The following is an 18,635-nucleotide window of genomic DNA, read 5'->3' on the forward strand; positions in this document are numbered from 1 at the left end:
TGAGATCCAGGTGGTGGCTTGTTCGAAAAAGTGTGCCACTGAGGAGAGGTGATTGCAGAGGATGCAGTGGTCCACTAGGTCAAAGGCTGCTGATCGATCTAGGAGTAGATCTGCCAGAGTCTTTGGCTTCATCCATCTGGTTTTTTAGATCTAGAAGAGCCGATTCTGTGCAGTGTCCTGCTCTAAATCCAGATTGTCTTAGTCCCAAGAGGTTGTTGCTTTCCAGTAACAATTGGAGTTGTTGAAAGGGGGGGCATTTTGCTTGTAAATAGTATCTGGCACAAAGCAATATGAAATGGTAAAATGTGCGTAAATGAGCGCTGTAGAAATAAGGAGGTTAACCAGGTGCCAGTTTCAAGTCATAACCTACTAGCTAGGCATAGAGTAAGCCCCTCTCCTTAGTTTGTGAACGCTTGTTTTCCACATACACACAACACACCTTTCTTACTCTCAGAGTGCATATCACTCACAAACCGCCATTTCGTGGCCCGACACCATTCAACACTCCTCAAACTCAACAGTTTCCAAAGTACACTTACGTGGCAGGAAAGGCTCAGGAAACATCAAGGCTGTTTAAATGATCTGCAATTTGCATTGCTACCAAAGATACATCAAACAGGAATGAAAAAGGTGAAGGCAAACCAGAGTGAAGACCACCCAGGAAAGGCTTGCTGTGTCAAATGCATAGAAAACAATATTTCTAACTCGTAAGCACTGAGATACAACTGACTGCAACAGTAAGTAACCCATTTTTCCAAATTCTGCAGGAAGTAAGAGAAATACGTGTCTTCTTAGCACCCTCTCTCAGATAGAAACACAACATGAATGACACTCACCTGCAAAACATTTGGAACAGAGATTCATAGTCTTGCTGGATCTGTGAAGACAAAAAAAGGGGGTAAATATGGATTGCAATTCAAATTGATCTAAAACACAGGAGCACAGGCTATACACTGGGATCGACATGCACGAAATATGGCAATATTTCCTTTAGAATTTGAATTGTAACGTTCCACAACAGATCTTTTGTGATACGGGTTAATGACATGCTTATGATCTTTGGAAGGGCGTGAAAGAAGGTGAAAACGGGCGAAGAAAGATCAATGGTGAGAAATGAAAGTCTAAAGCAAAGGGGAGCAGCAGAGGTTATCTGTGATCTGTAATCCAAAGCCACCTGAGAGGACGGAGAACCAGTAAAATAGGTGTGTGGATTGCTAAACATGGGCTGAACATTCATCTTTCAACAGAGGATAGATAACCAGAGGGGGAAGCAATTTAAACAAGAGTGGGATGTCAAGAGCTTTAATAGCTCAGTTCAACGGGTGGCCACAAGCTTTCAAGCAGGCATTAGAAGGCAGAACACACACGGCTTTCAGGACCTCAACTGCCAGTGCAGAACTAGAAAAGGTCAACCTTCCAATCCAGGATTCTTTATGCAGGCCAAGAGGAAAACATTGAAATAGCCGATCCTTAGTACATGTCAAGAAGTCAGCATTCGAAGGCATGATCCTCAGCGTGGGCCAACCTTCAAAGGCAGGATCCATAGTGCAGGTCAAAGCACCATCCTTTGAAGGCAAGATTCTTAGTGCATGCCAAGAGGCCATCCTTTAAAGGCAGGATAATTAGCGTGGGTCAAAAGACTAACCTTCAGAGCCAGGATCCTTTATCGACACCAAGAGGCCAAACATTAAAGACAGGATCCTTTGTAATGGTAAAGAAACCAACCTTTGGGGGCAGGATGCTTTGTGTGAGTCAAGGCAGCATCCTTTAAAAGTCAGGATTCTTGGTACAAGTCAAAGATGCCAATCTTCAAATGCAGAATGTTTAGTTCAGGTCAAGAGGTGCCAACGTTTGGCAGGTCATTAAACTCTTAGAATGTGTGTGGTACAGAATGAAAACAGCAGTCACATGCAAGCAACAAGCTGCATCCATTCGGCATTGCTAAACCTGAACATTCCTTCTGTATGGCTTAAGGTGAACTAGCCAACTCTTAGGAAAGGTTGGGACACATTAACACTAGAACTAAAATCAGGTTTACGTTCTACTGGCACCTAGACTACTTGTATTCCTCCTCCATAGAGAAGCATAGCGTTCATGCCTGCTGGAGAAATAAGGGAGCTCCAGCACCCCTCCACCCCACCCCACTGGTATGCCAACAGAATTCTCTGCCTCACACTGCCCAGAACTCCCCCACTCCAGCCCTCTCTTTTCAGAGTTTGACCCCATGGGAACCATGTGGAGAGGAACAGGAGCCAGTACTGGAATAACAGGGAGTGTCAGCCAACTAACAGCATAACATTGTGTACTACAAGTGAAGATTATTACACACGGACATAGCTATGCTAGAACAGTATTTGAATAACAGGATTGGTGGCAGCTCAGGACTGAATTTCACTGCCATAGCTGTGATTGGGTCTAGTACTGCAATAGAAGGCAGGGGTGCAGGTCTGGAATCCGCAATCATAGGGTCATGCAGGGAGACAGGACCACTTACCCCTGCATTTCTGTTACAGTAGAAAGGGCTGGCCGTCTACATCGCCATACTCGAAGCAATGGCGCACACAGAGCAGGTGCCCTCACACCTGTGTATTTCTGTTTAGACTGATGGAGCATGCTGTGCATCGCATAGTGTCAATTGTCCATGCCTCCCTCACAGAAAAGTAGGATTCAGCTGCAACAATTGGGAGAGTGACTAAGGCTGCTGGGATAGAGAGTGAGGCAGGAGGAATGATCATGAATGCACTTGGCAAGGGCCCATTCATGTCTGGGTCTAAGAGTGGTGTAACTGGGCAGGAGACTACTCCTGGGTATCACAGCAGTAGATGTGTTTATTCCTTCCCCTGTGCGACTTCCTTCTCCATTATTCAACCCCTTCATGCTGAGACTCTGCTCTGCTGTACCACCTATGCCCCTTCTCTACTGTATCCCTTCACAGTATATTTACTGTTTTTCCTTCTTCGTGGCTTACATCTTTACATTCTTACTTCCTATTACAGATTTGTTTTACTGGACTTCGGTCCCTACCCCGACTCAGGTTTCTGGATTGTTTCTTGATTTGATCCCTTCTACTTCTCCTCTATCTGCTTTTCCTTTGCTTCTTGGGCAATGTTGTATTTGGTCTGTTTCCTAGTCTTCCCGCGATTGCCCCTGTTCGTCACATTTCTGCTTCCTTTTTGTGTTGGGGCCTACGTCGTCAATATACTGCCATGTTTATTGCAGATTTTCCTCATTCGCTTCCTTCTCTTGCTGATTTCCCTTTCATTCCCTCCGATTCATTTTCTATGCTCTAGTCTTATTGCCATCTTCTTTGGATCCTTGCCACTCCCTCTTGCCCTTTGAAGCCGTGGCTGACTAGTTCTCTTCAAGCTTGCCACAACACTCTTCAATAGCTTGAATGGTGCTGGCATAAATCTCGTTCTCCAGCCACTCTTGCAGCGCTTTCATCTTCTCCCAATCTGGGTCTACTCTATGCTAAAAGCACTATGATTAAGCTCATAAAACTGACCTCGACGTATATTCTCTCCTTAATCTGCTTGGCCATCAAGCTCCAATCTTTCTTTTAATACATCTTTCTGCTTCTGACTTCGCTTTTTATTTCACTTCAAAAATGGAGAATGCATGCTCTTCTTTCTCTTTTTCGCCTTCTCTGCCTGCTCTTTCCTACTTTAAAACTACACCCAATATCTTGCTGCATTGGGTTAATGATACTACTGCTGCCCCTGCTAAATCCCCGACTTCTTTTTCCATCCTGTTAGTGTGTCCCCATCCTCTCCCTGACCTGTAGGCACTTTTCAACTCTTCACTTTGTTAGGGCCCTCCTTCCTTGCAACATTTTTGCCCATTCCTAAACCTACTCCTGACACTTGCCTTTCCCCCCCAACTACAGTGCCGTTTCTCGTCTATACCATCTAAACGTTTGAAACGGAGTGTTGACTCAACTCTTTCTTGATTCCAATTTCCTTCGTAACTCACTGCCATCTGGCTTGTGGTCCTCTCGTGACTAAAGATATTTTAGGGTGTCGAGAAATTTTAAAAAAGATTGTTCTCTTAGACCCATCTTCTCTTTATGCTCTCAGAATCTCTGGTACTGCTCTCTCCTAGTGTACTTCTAATCTTGCACATGGCTGGTGCTCATTTCTCTACTTTTCCCTTTTAATACGATGTTCTTCCGAGTTCAGGCCTTGGTTCTCTTAGTCTATGCTATTCCTCTTGCCTCCATTATCGATGTTTGGGGCCTGTATTGTCATTTTTACGTAGAGGACTGATAATTCTGCTCCTTTCCTCCTTTTCTGCCCAGCTTCAATTTTCAATTGCCTGCCCACAATGAAGAATTGGATGATTTCTCACCCTCTTCATCTCGACTCTTCCTCCCTTTTGGCATCCATTTTTCTTCTGGTCCTCTACATGTAACCTAGGTGTGATTTTTGATCTTCCCTTTCCCCCTCCTCTCCACATTTCCTCTGCTGCTCATTCCTAGCAGTATACACTTAATATCCGCAAGGTAGGTCCTTTTCTCACCTTCTTGGCAACTCTGATCACCCTGTCCCTTTCTCGCCATTATTGGCTTTTCCCTTCTTTGTCTTTCAGCATATGATTATTCACCTCTGAATTAGATTCTACCATTTGCCTTCTATTCCTGCTTAGTCCAGAAACGGAGAGGCAACCAAGAGAGGCTGTCTTCAGTTTAGTTTGATATATCCAAGTCAGTCTCTCTCTCTCTGTCTCTCTCTCTCTCTCTCTCTCTCTCTCTCTCTGTCTCTCTCTCTCTGTCTCTCTCTCTCTGTCTCTCTCTCTCTCTCTCTGTCTCCCTCATCTTTACTTTCACCCTTGCCATTTCCTTAAAGCCCATCATCTTTTTCTCTCATCTAATTCTACACACTGTCACTCCACACTGTATGCATTTCCTCAATTCATTAGTGTCACTTGTGTACAGCACTTCGGCTTCATAAATGTTACTAAACAAAAGATTATTCTTCAGCTAAATCCTTCCCCACTTTGTCCTCTTCCTTGATGTACCCCTCTCCAACCTTTACCCATGTTCCTTTTACATTTTTAATCCACTGTGTTCCTTTTTCTAATGTCAACTCCTCGGGACTCCTCCCACTTGCGACTATACACCAGGAAGCATTTCACTATACGTAATCAAAAAATATGGCTTTGTCAATAATGGTTTTTGTTTGCACGTAATGCCAATCCCTTTCCTGCCCTTACACCATCCTGTCTAACGCCCATCCTCTTCAGAATTCACATCAGCAGCAAAAAACTAATTTTTAAGGAAGCCCTTCAAATTACACTACTAGTTTACGTTTTTAACATCAGCAGGGATACGAATTCCAAGTTACAAGCAATTAGTAATTTTTTTAAAAAATCACTCCTGCCCACAATTCGATGCTACACGCAGCACACCATTTTGTACTCGCTAAGAGTCACTCCGCAATGCCAAGAGCAAACTGAGCAAAACCAAAGGTTGATGGCTGGAAGGTTTCGAAGGAACCATAACCATGAGCACAGCTCTGGGCAACACTCCAGACAATCTTTTTTCAGCCTGCCAAGTCATTACAGAATGGAAAAGACCATATGTAAATCAGAGCTGCTCTCACCCCAAAGTGGGCAATCTAGGCCAAACTGCTAGACACCATCCCTTCTGCACAAGACCACAACGGTCCCCAGACATGTTTCAGCCGTGTTGGGCATCCGCAGGTTGGGTCTCTAGGCCGAACAGGTTCGGGACCCAGGTCTGGGCATACAGGTCCCATTTGGGGTGACTAAAGCAAAACTAAAAAGGTGTTGGCTCGAAGGTTCTGAATTAATCACCACGGGCACAGCTCTGGGCAAACATTTTTCAGCCTGCCAAGCCATTACAGAAGAGGAAAGACCATATGCAAATCAGACCTGGTCCTGCCCCAAAAGTAATGATTTGGCAGGCGAAAACAGATGTCTGGAGGGTTGCCCAGAGCAATGCCAAATGTTAAGATCACGTATAAACCTTACAGCCATCACCTCTTATTTTGCTAAAGTGCAAAAAACGTGGCCAGAGCAGAAGTATTAAAAAATGTTTTACTTTCATTTTTGTGTCTGCAGTGACTACCATCTGTCACTGTCAAGAAACTGTTTGGAGCACACTTGCGGCAGGGCAATAGACAATATTTATGTGCTCTTCACCCAAGTTAATCAGCATCATTCAAGATGCAGAAAAGAGCAGAAGACTGTTTTACACGTACGGATGTTGGCGCATCTGCACTTAGGATGTAGGCAGTGAAAATTACCATACCAACAACATTGAGGCGTGGCGCATTTCTGCCCAGGAAAATCACAGAGGACCAGGATAAAAGGGTGAGTATATCGGCATGCTAATGCAGGTGGAGCGATGCAGGAGAATAATGCAGTTTATTCAAGAACACTGACCCTCCAATTACTTGGACTTTTGACATTTAGAAATAGGCAACTAATAAAAGGCCAGGGAGCTACTAAAATGTAAGTGGAGGAGAAAACAGTACTAGGAGAATAACTGCAGACTGGTGTGCAATTGTCAGACGATTCAACAGCATTCACTATATTAAAGGGTATGCTTGCAATAAATGTTTCCAGCAATCAAGACTGCATACTGGGTGAAGTAAACAGTTTGCTGGCCGAATAAATCTTCTTGGAAATGGGGGAGCGAGTGGCCCCACAATGGTGCCAAGATTGGAAGCAACTCCACATTGAAGAAAGGCAGAGGAAAACCAATCAACATCGAATAAAGGGGTGGTGTGGGGGGGGGGGGGGGACACAAAGCTTTTCCACGCAAAACTAAAGGAAAACGTGGTGCCATTCTATGAAAATGTGTTAAGATTGAGCTCACCAAAGCATTTCCAACACAAAGCTTACACCGCCGGAACGGTTCCAGATAAGTCGTGTAGGCCTCCTGAAGCGGTCTGACCGGTGACTGTTTGTGCAAGCCAATCTCTCAAAGGCATACTTGAAGCACTACCAAAAATTTAGGTGATCGCTTGTGGAGGCCTGGCAGTTTATCCAAATCAAAGAAAACACACAACATGACAGCATGTGGTATTGCAGGAGAAAGATGTCTGCAAGAATAAGAGATGAAACTAAGATGTACCCAGCATTTTGTAATATTATGTGAACTAGTCTCTCTGCCTTTCCCTGCATGCAAATGTAGCTGCCTGTGGTTGTCCAACCATGTTTGTGAAGTGTGCGCAAATGATTTTCCAAACAATTCACTTCGTGAACTTTACATAGACTCCTAGTACCACCCCAATACACTTGAATGCATGGCAATGACTGGACACATGCACCTTTCTTTAACATCGACCATGAAGGCGTGGCGCTTGTGCGTGAAAAAGAGCTCTTTCCACCGCTAAGCACATGTATGTTGTTGGACATGGCGCAAACAAATAAGGATACATTACTTCCAAGCAGAGAGCAGGGCATTGTTGAGCGTTAGTGGCTAAAAGTTGGGTCGGAGAGGAGCTACGAGGACTACACAATCAGGATGTGGTACGCTGCCCCGCAGGCAGTAGTACAAAGCCTTTGTGCATTGCCTACACATATCAAGGACCAGTTGCACCTCTGTCGCAGACCCAAAGGCTTTACTGTACAATGATTATGCCTATTCATTAGAAGTTACACTGAGGGGCTCATGAAGACTCCAATTCAGTCAGAGTTTTATGTGACATATTGAGATTGATCTGGTTATAAATAGGGAAGCACCAGTTCCACAAATAATTAATTGCTGTGCCTTGTTACCAAAAATGATAACATTATACTAAAAAACTGTTACGTTTGTCATTTGAAACAATTTTAACCACCAAGAATAATGAACGGCGGGTGACTTATGGGACAGTCATTTTATGTGGTGGCATCATTTTATATAATGGGAGCCACCGACAAGTACATCTTCCCTCCTTCCCACCAGCACAGGGTTAGTATTCAGCAATATGGCAAGCAAATAAAACACGCCCCACATTCCCCCGCAAAACCTCATAATGAACAATGCGCATTAAAAGAGAAAGGCATATATTTCGACCAGTTGGAAAGGAGCATGTGGTCTGCTGCTGTTCATGGTATTAATGAACACTCCTAGCGAATGCTGCTGTCCATCATTCAGATAAACACGAAATGGAAACAAATGTCAAGATTGCAGGGATCTACGAGAAAACAGATTCTACAGAGCGGATGCAATGTGTCGATGGAGTAAAACAAAATATGTACGGGAATAATGTACCCGTACAGATTTAACAACCACTTAATTGTAGGCGGGGGGTGAGGGGTGTTACAAAATGCAAGAAAAAAAAAATGTACCATATGAAGCGAGTAACATTGAAAATTGTAGTTAAGCGAAACATGTCGCAGCACCACCTAGTATCCATTCCTGAAAGTTCATTTTCAGTTCACAGCCAGAGAGCAAATACCTGTGGGCACGCAGCCCTTGAATGAAAGTATTGCTTTTTTGCTCCATTGAAGTATAATGGAGGCCCAGTAAAATCCACTCGACCACTAGCATAGTCTAGAACATTTAAGGAGGGTCGAGTACCATTTTCATAGTACTCAACCCTATGGCCAAGTGTCTCCTCTGTAATGTGTTTATGCATTAATTGCAAGGTCTCTAAGCTGCCCTCTAGATGGCAGCACTGCAACAGATTAATAGCAATTACATGGAAGTCATACTGTGGCAGTCTGCCATTCAAATCTGTTGATGAAGGTAAAGTGTCTTGCTATAGCATTGATAATTAGTCAGAAAAATGATTCTCTATGGATTTATGTATACTTGTAACTTATAAGCTTGAACCCAAGAGTGCAAGGCTTGCCCAAGCTTGCATGTTGGAGAAGCCTCATTGTTAAGAGTTTGAAAAATAAATATTTTCTGTAACAGAATTGCTGAATGGCATTCTGATGGCGGAGCACAGAGCTGAGAGAGGCCAAAGTTGAGGATATGGACTGCTGGTTAGTGAGCCGAGAGGTGTCCGTGGAGGAGAAAAGCATGCAGGATACATCTTCCAGCAGTAGTTTAGGTGGCACCCGCCAGACCCTGAGTGAGGCAGAGAGCGACAATCTCAGCTACCAAGGTTCCAAACGCAACTATTTGAACAGCACCACCAGACAAATCACTACAGGATCATTTTTTTTTTCACGCTGTAAGCTCGCAAGCATCAGGGCGTCTGTTACGCTCACCTGATTCCCACGGGGGCGTCGATCTGGACTGGCCCGCTGTTGCTTCCACCAGAGTAACACGTAGAGCCGAGATGACAGACTGGACAGACCCACTTATCTTAGTTTGTTGGGCTCGTACGAATATCTTTCTGCAATGGAGAAAGGGAATTAACCTCCTGTAATCTGAGCGTTAACCCGCCTTCCCACTCCCCTTGTCTGCCCACAGAACACTCCGGAAGTCCCCTCTTAATCTCACCTGAAGATTTGGAAAGATGAGCTCTCCATCCTGCGTCGAGCGCAGGGGCGCGTAGACGACCAGTTACTTCACTGGCGTGGAGTGAGTTCCAGTATTGACTCTAAAGTCCAATTGTTCGTAAGAGTTCAAAAGTCTGATCTTCACTCTGCCAGATTCCTTGCAGGTTGCAGATTTAAACCACTAGAAGAGTTCCAAGTGGCAATTGGTAAGATCCTGGTAAGTCTATTGTGGTTCTCCTCTTTGGGGTCGGGGTACAGCGATGATGCAGCATTAACTGCGCTGACCCGAAATGAGGCGAGTACCCCCCTGTGGTAATCAGGTAAGTCTTTGGGGGTGGTTTGTATTGCCCTTGCTCACCTATTTGTTCTAGTCTCCCCCAGGTGTTGAAGAATGGCCTGGAGATGCTGGGTTCGCGATGGAGTAAAGGAATGCAGCCCCGGATGGTGAGTTCAGCGCGGCGCTGCGAGGTGCATGGCAATGCACCTGTGAAGGCTTCTCTCTTCCAGATCGACGATGTGCTGGATCAAGGATTCAGGTAAGGGTTTTGTTCTGACCTCTTCTCCTTCTCCCTTTCTTGTTCCAGGTGTTCCAGGGCTGAAGCGGGCGTGGCTGAAGACTGGAGCTGCTGAAGACACGGTGAGCGTTACGCTGCAGCAAGCAGAATAACGCGAAGCACGTGTGGCTGTCCGGGTGTGGCTTAAATAGCCTTGGAAGAAGTCCCAGGTAAGTATTCTTCCACAGCCCCACCCGAGAGGAAAGCAGTCCCTGAGGTAAAATAGTCCCACTAAGCCTCATTTGGCTTGTGGCTTCATGCAGCATGGTCTGCATCATGTAGGTATGCAGCATGGTCTGCATCAGGTATGTTTTCTGTAATGAGCCTGGCGCCCATGGCGCCAGGACTGACTGTATTCTTATGAGCCTGGCGCCATTGGCGCCAGGACTGTAGCCAAATAGCCCCTAACTGGGGTTTTTGGGCATGCTTCAAGTGGCATGATGCCTGTTTCCGGGGTTGCTGGGTCTGGTCTGGCTTTCCGGGGGCAGGCATTGTGACAGCGTCTACATGAAGACGAAGGACTGATACAAACATAGCCAGGAACTGGACAACATAAATCATACAAATAGTATCCTGAGGGCATTAGACTGGTTCAGCGGGTCATTATCTGAAAATATGGGTTTTGAGTTTTTTACGGAAGATGGTGTATTTCTGTTGCAGCCTGATCCGTAATTCCATTTGGTGGCGACTTTGAAGTGGAAGGCTTTGCCCAGGCCATTCGTTTTCTTAAACCTTGCTACCTCTATTTGGCCTTTGCAATTATATTGGTGGTTGAGTTTGGCCCTAACTTGGTTTGTACCAAAGACCATTAACTCTGTCTTCTTGGCATTTAAGCACAGCCAATTATTGTTCATCCAAATCTCAATTGATTTGTATAGTGCCTCCACATTGGCACTGTCCTGGGGGTAGTTTCCACTCAGTTTGACCACCGACTGGGTGTCGTCAGCGTAGTTTGTGAAAAAAGCTCAGATTTGATCAAGGACCACACAAAGGAACCTTATGTATACTTGAAAAGCAGTGGTGATGGGCTAGCCCCTTGTGGTACTCCACAGCTGACGATCTCTTCAAAGGAGAAATTATTCCGCCAGTGGACTTTAGATTTTCTGTCTGAGAGAAATTATGTTAACCAACTGATTGCTTCTGTGGAGCAGTTTGTGCCCTTCTCAACTGCAAGTTTGAGCGGATTGTGATCCAAGAGATGAACCTCTGCACTGAGTTCGAGAAGTATAAGTAGCCCAGTGCTCCCCTTTTCCACTATGTTTAACATATGCAACTGTAGGTCCAGGAGGCCTACAAGGAGGCATTCACCATTTTGGTGAGTATGGGGGCAAAGAGGTTTGTTTTTTCCACAATGAGTTTAGGAGGAATTATGTTTTCAGCGCATGTGGTAGGTTTCATTGAGTTTAAGTTTCTTAGCATTTCTTCTGTGGTGACTGTTTTGTAGTTAAATGGTTCCTGATGGCTCGGAATCTCCACTCCTAAAGAAGGGTCTGATTGGCCCGGTGACTCTTTTTGAGCATTCCTTAGCACCTCCGGACCTTTTTGATTTTTTCTGTGAAGGCTGATTGTACTTTGTCACAGTCTTCCCGAGACGGCGAGTAAGGTGGAACTAGTGCTTTGGGCTTTTCGATTGTTTTAAGAATTTCAAACAGTCTACTAGTTGAGTTTTCTGCTGCCTTTATTGGTTCGTTAGTCGTTTTTTTTTGGTGTAATATATGCATTGTCTATAAGCTTTCTCACTTTCTTTCCTCCTTTCTTTGTTTTCCTGAGATAGATTTGTTTGCCATCTGTCCTCTTCCTTTTTCAGTGCTACTAGGGTGTGGTTGAACCATTTCTAATGGTTGTTAGGTTTTACTGACTTCGTTTTTTAAAGGTGCTTTTTGTTCCACCATTTGTTTGGCATGATGTATGAAATTTGTGACCAGTTCATCACACAAGTCTTTCTCTTTAGAATCCTTTAGTGTTTCCTCTATACATTGCTCAAGGTGTACTGCCTCTATTTTCTTTATAGTTTGTTACTGATTTTTTTGGGCTAATTTCCCTTAATGTTCCTCATTAGGATTTTTATAGTCAATGAAAACATCATTGTGGAATGGTCCGACCAGATACAAGGTTTGGTTACGAAACCATTGGTCTCCAGGTTATTAATAACCAACCCTAGTCTCATTAAATGTGTGGTCCAAACAGGGTTCGTGCATAGCCCCCCACCCTCTATAACCTCTTCACGAGGCCACTGTTTAGGATCTTGGATGGCCTCGGCATCTGATACACCAACTATGCAGATGACACTCAGGTGCTCATCCCCCTTTCGGGCGACTATCCAACAGACATGAACACCCTCAACTCCATTTACTCAACGATCCAATCCTGGACGGCTGAAAACTGGTTATGGCTCAACAGTGAGAAAACCAAACTTCTGCCGATTGGGTCCCCCGACATCCTGGGTAAATTGGACAAGCAATACTGCTCCTTCACTGTTAACAACCCCATCATTGTCTCACAAGCCATTAAGACACTGGGCGTATACCTTGAACCAAACCCGACCATGGATAGACAGGTTAATGCTATTGCATCATCCGCAGCTTATCACTCTAAACTGCTCAACATAGCCAGACCCTTCCTCTCCCAAAAGAAGTGCCTTACCATCGCTAGGGCGATTATTGGGTTGAGACTGGACTATTGTAATGCCCTCTTTGTTGGAACATCCAATAAGAATCTGGTCAAACTTCAAACGGCTCAGAACAACGCCCGGAAGGCCGCAACAGGCATTTTGCACAGGGAGCACATCTCTGTGGTCAGAAGGCAGGTACACTGGCTCACAGTCAAGGAAAGGATTGTTTTTAAAAACCCAGCGCTGACACAAATGTCTCCACAGCCTGGCTCCCCCCTACCTAGCACAAAGGATCAGACACACGCCATCTAGACCCTCTAGAATGGCTTATTCTAATCAAATCACTGTTCCTCTTACACGCAGAGTGCGTGCAGGTGGGACCAGCTTCCCCACCATGGCCGCCACCTTCTGGACCACGCTTCCATCCCAGATTAGGCTGATAGACTCTCATTCAGCCTTCCAGAAAGTCATCACAACAAGGCTCTTTGTTTGAAAATGCTGTATCTCCATTTTTATGTATCTGAGCAACACCATCAAATGTATTTTGTAACGAAACAATCTGTACTAAGCAATACTCTGTTTGGGCAGCATTCATGTAACCCTGAATCAAGCCTTCTTACGTCTCCTCATATCGCCTCAATGCCTGTGGGCTGTAGTGCACTCTACAAATTCAAAAAATAAAATAAACGCAATCCAGTTGATTCCCATTTTCCATGGTGGGGGTCTGTGACAGTTTAAGAGAGAAAGGTACAGATCAGAGCATTGATCAGAGCCAATCAACTGAAGGTGCAGTCATTCAGGAAGGCAGGAAAGCTGAGGGGATTGTGATGTCAGCAGGAGATGATGTGGCGATGGGAGGCTCTTCCAGGCAGGAAAGCTGAGGGGATTGTGATGTCAGCAGGAGATGATGTGGCGATGGGAGGGTCTTCTAAGAAAAGTCAGATCTATGCTCCAATGAGGAAAGAACAGGAAAAGAAAGGGTGCTTTTCTTGAAACAATCCTGTGGATGTATGATGTTTTGTTTTGTTTTTGTTTGGCGGTTGGGCTCTGCAGGCGGTGGAAAACAGTGAAGAGGAAGGAGACCGGCAGGAGGAAACGGCCGCGTATGAATGGGCATATTAGGAAGAGACAATATAAAGGTCGGAAGCTCCGGTTGAGCATGTTTTAAGGAAAAAGGGGTTAAAGTTTTTAGTCTAGTTAAGAAGAGAACCGTCGCCGAGAAGCCCTGGGTTTAGAGGCTGAAGAACGAAGCCGACGCTGACAGTCAGCTGTATCTCCCAGTTGCTCCGTCCAACAGCTGAGCGCTGTTCACTCCTGTACTCCGGCCTGTCGGGGACGGCGGAGTCCTACACGAAGTTGGCGGACGCGACGGCGCCCATCAGACAGGGGAGGTTCGTTACGTCAAGGAGAAGCTGAAGATACAAGCAGGCCGTGGAGCGAACGAGGACCTAGAGGGTTAGTCGATCTTCCCGAATCAAGGAGAGAAGGGCGAAGAGGAGGAGGCCTGGCTCCATCGACAGGGCTGCGGAGGCGGAGAAAATAAAGGAGGTGAGGACTGTGAGACGTGCACGAACTGTTATATGAAGGGTAGAGGACTATTTAGAAAAGAAACGTTAACAAGAGGAGTCTGAATTGTGAGGAGAGGCCTGTTTAAATAAGAGAGGCAAGGACATTGGCAAAGAGTAAAAATAGAAGGCGAAGATGTCTCAAGATGTAAAGGAGGGTCGTAGACTTTTAAGGGAGCAATTGTCGTTGCTGGGGGAACAACACTGACCCTAACTAGTTAAGGACATTTATACTATCTATTCTATCTCTGTGGTACCCGGTGAGATTCAGGTCACCGAAAAGACATAACCTCCGGGGTGAAGGACCTGCCACACGTACTGGGACATTTAACATCGAGGGAAGTCCCAACTTCTCACCTCACCCCCACAAAACTGTTAAAGCCTGAAGAAAACGTTACGGACTCCAAGTTTAATAAAAGTTATTACGTTCACATCCCGTGTCAAGAGTGATCCTTTTCAATACACTCTTACATCTTGGTGGCAGCGGTGGGATTTATCGGAACACGGAGACGATGGAAGAACTAATCAAGACCCTGACTGAGGGCCAACAGTTGTTACAGCAGGCCCTGCAAATTCAAAGCCAACAGGCCCAAGCTGATCGACAAACTTTCCAACAAGCGCTACAGGTACAGCAGGCCCAGTTGCTGGAGGCCACCAACATGAGAATTCACACACCTGTCCCTACATCAGTCCTTCAGAAATTCTCCAGTGGTGAAGACCCCGCCCATTTCTTTGTCAATTTTGAGAGAGTCGCCAGGAATGCTCAATGGCCTGCCGAGAGGTGGTGCCATTACATCGCACCACTTATGACCGGAGAGATGCAAAGCGCATACCAGGCCGCTAACCCAGCCGGAGACACAGCCTATGCCGATATGAAACGGGTGGTCCTTGAGCGGCTCGGGCATGACGACGAAGCCTACAGAATCAAGTTTCGTGAGGCTAAACTCCTGGCGGAGGAGACACCTCAACAGCTGTTTTACCGGATAAAGGAATTAGGGGAAAAATGGATGCAAATAACAACCTCGACAGCTCATGAAGTAGCCGAGAAGGTCATAATGGAGCAGTTTGTCGAGGCTTTGCCAGTCCCAATGCAGAGATGGGTGAGGCAACATCATAGGCCCACTCTGGTTGAGGCAGTCAATATCGCTTCTGCATACCAGAAGGCCGGTCAAGCGAAGCTAATGGTTTACCCTTCCACTCCTAGGGCCGGAGGAAGTCACACCGGTATGGCCATCCGACCTATGCCCACCTCTCGATGGCCAAATTCAATGTTTAAAAAAACTGACTCGGAAGGAGGACGATTTCGGCCCATTAGTGAAAACCAGTTGACCTCCCAGCTCTCCAGACCACCGAGCCTCAGCGCAAAAGGACCGCAATGCTTTGAGTGCGGCGATTGGGGTCACTTAGCCAGGCTGTGTCCGAGGAGGGTTAAAGCAGAACCGATGGAGGTAGGAGTTCTCGAGGCAACCAAGGAGGTCAACCAGTATGAAGCTACTCCAAGCCGGAAGACCACGTATCCTTATGTATGTGAAGCCGAGGTCGAGGGTCGACCTACCAGAGCCATGCTAGATTCAGGAAGTCTTCAGACAGCGGTGATCCCTGAACTGGTAGGTGGAGTCGAGGGGTTGAACAAAAGAATATCCATCAGATGTGTGCATGGGGAATGTTAAAAGGTACCCAGTCAAAGAGATTCAGGTTAAGCTAGCTGGGGAACAAATGACTGTGAAGGCAGCAATAATGCCCACGCTGCCGGAACCCTTGTTAGTTGGCTCTGATGTGCCTGATCTACCATGACTTGTTAGAAAGATTGAGAGTCAGTGGCTAAAGGAGGCCCCTTTCTATAACCAAGAAGTGATATCCCAAGACAATAAGAGGAGAAAAAGTAAAAATCAGAGAAGGATAGAAAAACAAGCCTGGATCACGAAGAACATGTGCCCTGTCGCCATAGACTGGAAAATAGATGAAGGAGGCGATAGCTTTCGTATGGCCCAAGAACTCGACCCCCTCCTGAAACATGCGAGAGACTCAATAGGACTAGGTACGAGTGGAAAGACTCCCCATTTTATTAAGGAGAATGGGTTATACTATAGAGAGACAACAGGGCCGAACCAAGAATCTCTTCGACAATTGTTGATACCCAACAAATATTACCGGACTGTTCTGGAGGTCGCCCATCTACAGATAGGGGAAGGTCATCTAGGAGTAGAAAAGACCACACAAAAGATTTTAGCGAGATTTTTTTGGCCGGGGGTTTATGGTCAAGTAGCCCGGTTCTGCCAACAGTGTTCGGAATGCCAAAAAAAGAATCGAGCAAATGTAAGCAAGGCACCTATACAGTCAATGCCACTAATTTTAGAACCCTTTCAACGAATAGGAATGGACATCGTCGGTCCCTTAGATCCCACCAGTAGAGGTCACAAATATCTGCTAGTCGTCGTTGACTATGCGACCAGGTACCCCGAAGCTTTTCCATTGCGTTCCACCTCTGCGCAACAGATATGTGATGTCCTCGTTCCATTTATAGCAAGAGTGGGTATTCCTAAGGAGATAGTTACCGACAGAGGCAGCAACTTCATGTCGGCTGTGTTAAGGCAAGTATGCGAAACTTTACACATACAACAACTTAGAACAGCCGTGTACCACCCCCAAACAGATGGCCTGGTTGAGAGATGCAACCAGACCATAAAGCAGATGTTGAGGAAGACTGTACAACCTGAAGAGCGAAATTGGGATAGGCTGTTACCATGGGTTTTAATGACATTGAGGAATACGCCTCAGTCCTCAACGGGTTATGCCCCGTTCGAACTCTTGTTCGGAAGACCAGTGAGGACCCTCTTAGATATTCTAAAAGAAGGATGGGAGGAGCAAGCTCACCCAGAGGTTACCCTAACGGAATACGCCTCAGAGTTAAAGTCAAGAGTGGAGAAGCTCCAAGCTGTTGCCCGGGAGAATCTGCAGCAAGCTGTGCGGAAGCAAGAACAGTATTATAATCAGAAGTCAAGGTTGCGTACCTTCCAAGTTGGGGAACAGGTCCTTGTGCTTCTTCCTACCTCTGAAAACAAAATGTTAGCGTCGTGGAGGGGCCCGTACACGGTGGAGAAGGTACTAGGACCAGTGACTTATAAGGTACGCCAACCTGATAATAAAATCCCTCTTCAGACCTACCACGTCAACTTGTTAAAGAAGTGGGTAGAACCAGATGTGATGATTGCCATGATAAATGTGGAAGAAGGGACAACAGAATATCTACCGACTTCTGAGAAAACAGTCGGTAGGGAGGCTTTAAACAAACTCACAGCTAGACCCTTATCAAAAAAAGGAACTGGCCGAGTTGCTGGATCTACATGCCGATTTGTTTTCCTCAGTGCCCGGGAGAATGACATTAACTTGCCATCGCATTCAGACTGATCCGGGTGTCAGAGTACGAATAAGACCGTATAGATTACCAGAGGCCAGATTACAAGCTGTGGAGAAAGAAGTTCAAGAGATGCTTCGGCTAGGGGTTGTGGAGCCTTCCCATAGTGACTGGTGTTCTCCTCTGGTGATGGTTCCGAAGCCAGACGGGAGCATTCGGTTTTGCATGGATTTTCGGAGGTTGAACGAGGTGTCCAAATTTGATGCATATCCAATGCCAAGGATCGATGACCTCCTAGAGAAATTGGGTGAAGCAAAGTTCCTGACAACAATCGATCTAACCAAAGGTTACTGGCAGATTCCTTTGCATCCCGAAGACAAGGAAAAGACTGCTTTCGCTACACCCAGCGGCTTGTTTCAATTTACCGTTCTCCCTTTTGGTTTACACGGGGCCCCTGCCACTTTCCAAAGGTTAATGAATCACCTAATTAAGGGCCATGAAGGTTATGTGGGAGCCTATTTGGACGATATTGTGGTTCATAGCCAAACCTGGGCCGATCACCTAAAACATTTGGGGGGAGTCTTTCGGAGCCTGAAGGGAGCGGGCTTACACATAAATCCAAAGAAGACAAATATGGCAAACTCACATACCAAATATCTGGGTTATTATGTGGGACAAGGAACCATCAGTCCGCAACAAGAGAAAGTAGAAGCCATCCAGCAAGTACAGTTCCCAGCAAACACAAAACAGATTAGAGCATTTCTAGGATTTGTGGGTTACTACCGTAGGTTCATACCCCACTTCTCAACGCTTGCAACACCCTTAACAAATTTATTGAAATCTAATGCCCCACCAAAAAGAGAGTGGAGGAATCCTGAAACTGAAGGAGCATTTATGGCCCTCAAGAACGCTCTATCGAACAAAGCTATTCTTCACTGCCCCAATTTTAAGATGCCTTTTTATCTGCATACAGACGCATCGGGAACAGGCATAGGAGCCGTTCTCTTTCAGAACAGAGGGATAGACGAGCGACCCATTCTGTTTATTAGCAGGAAATTGATGCCACATGAAATGAAATATGCAACGATAGAAAAAGAATGCCTTGCAGTAAAATGGGCAATAGACTCTTTGAGATATTCACACTA

At 45.7% G+C, this 18,635-nt stretch overlaps 1 protein-coding gene across 1 annotated transcript in view; it reads right to left on the reverse strand.

The window, feature by feature from the left end:
* Positions 1-18,635, reverse strand: part of ZFAND3 (zinc finger AN1-type containing 3) — an 898,079-nt gene that overhangs the window by 652,984 nt on the left and 226,460 nt on the right. The window contains exon 2 of the mRNA XM_069608759.1: positions 837-877. Coding sequence (XP_069464860.1) covers positions 837-877 — 41 coding nt within the window. The remainder of the gene's footprint in view (positions 1-836; positions 878-18,635) is intronic.

Source organism: Ambystoma mexicanum, chromosome 4q, assembly GCF_040938575.1.
Source record: "Ambystoma mexicanum isolate Mex_15411 chromosome 4q, UKY_AmexF1_1, whole genome shotgun sequence".
Taxonomy (NCBI): Eukaryota; Metazoa; Chordata; class Amphibia; order Caudata; family Ambystomatidae; genus Ambystoma; species Ambystoma mexicanum.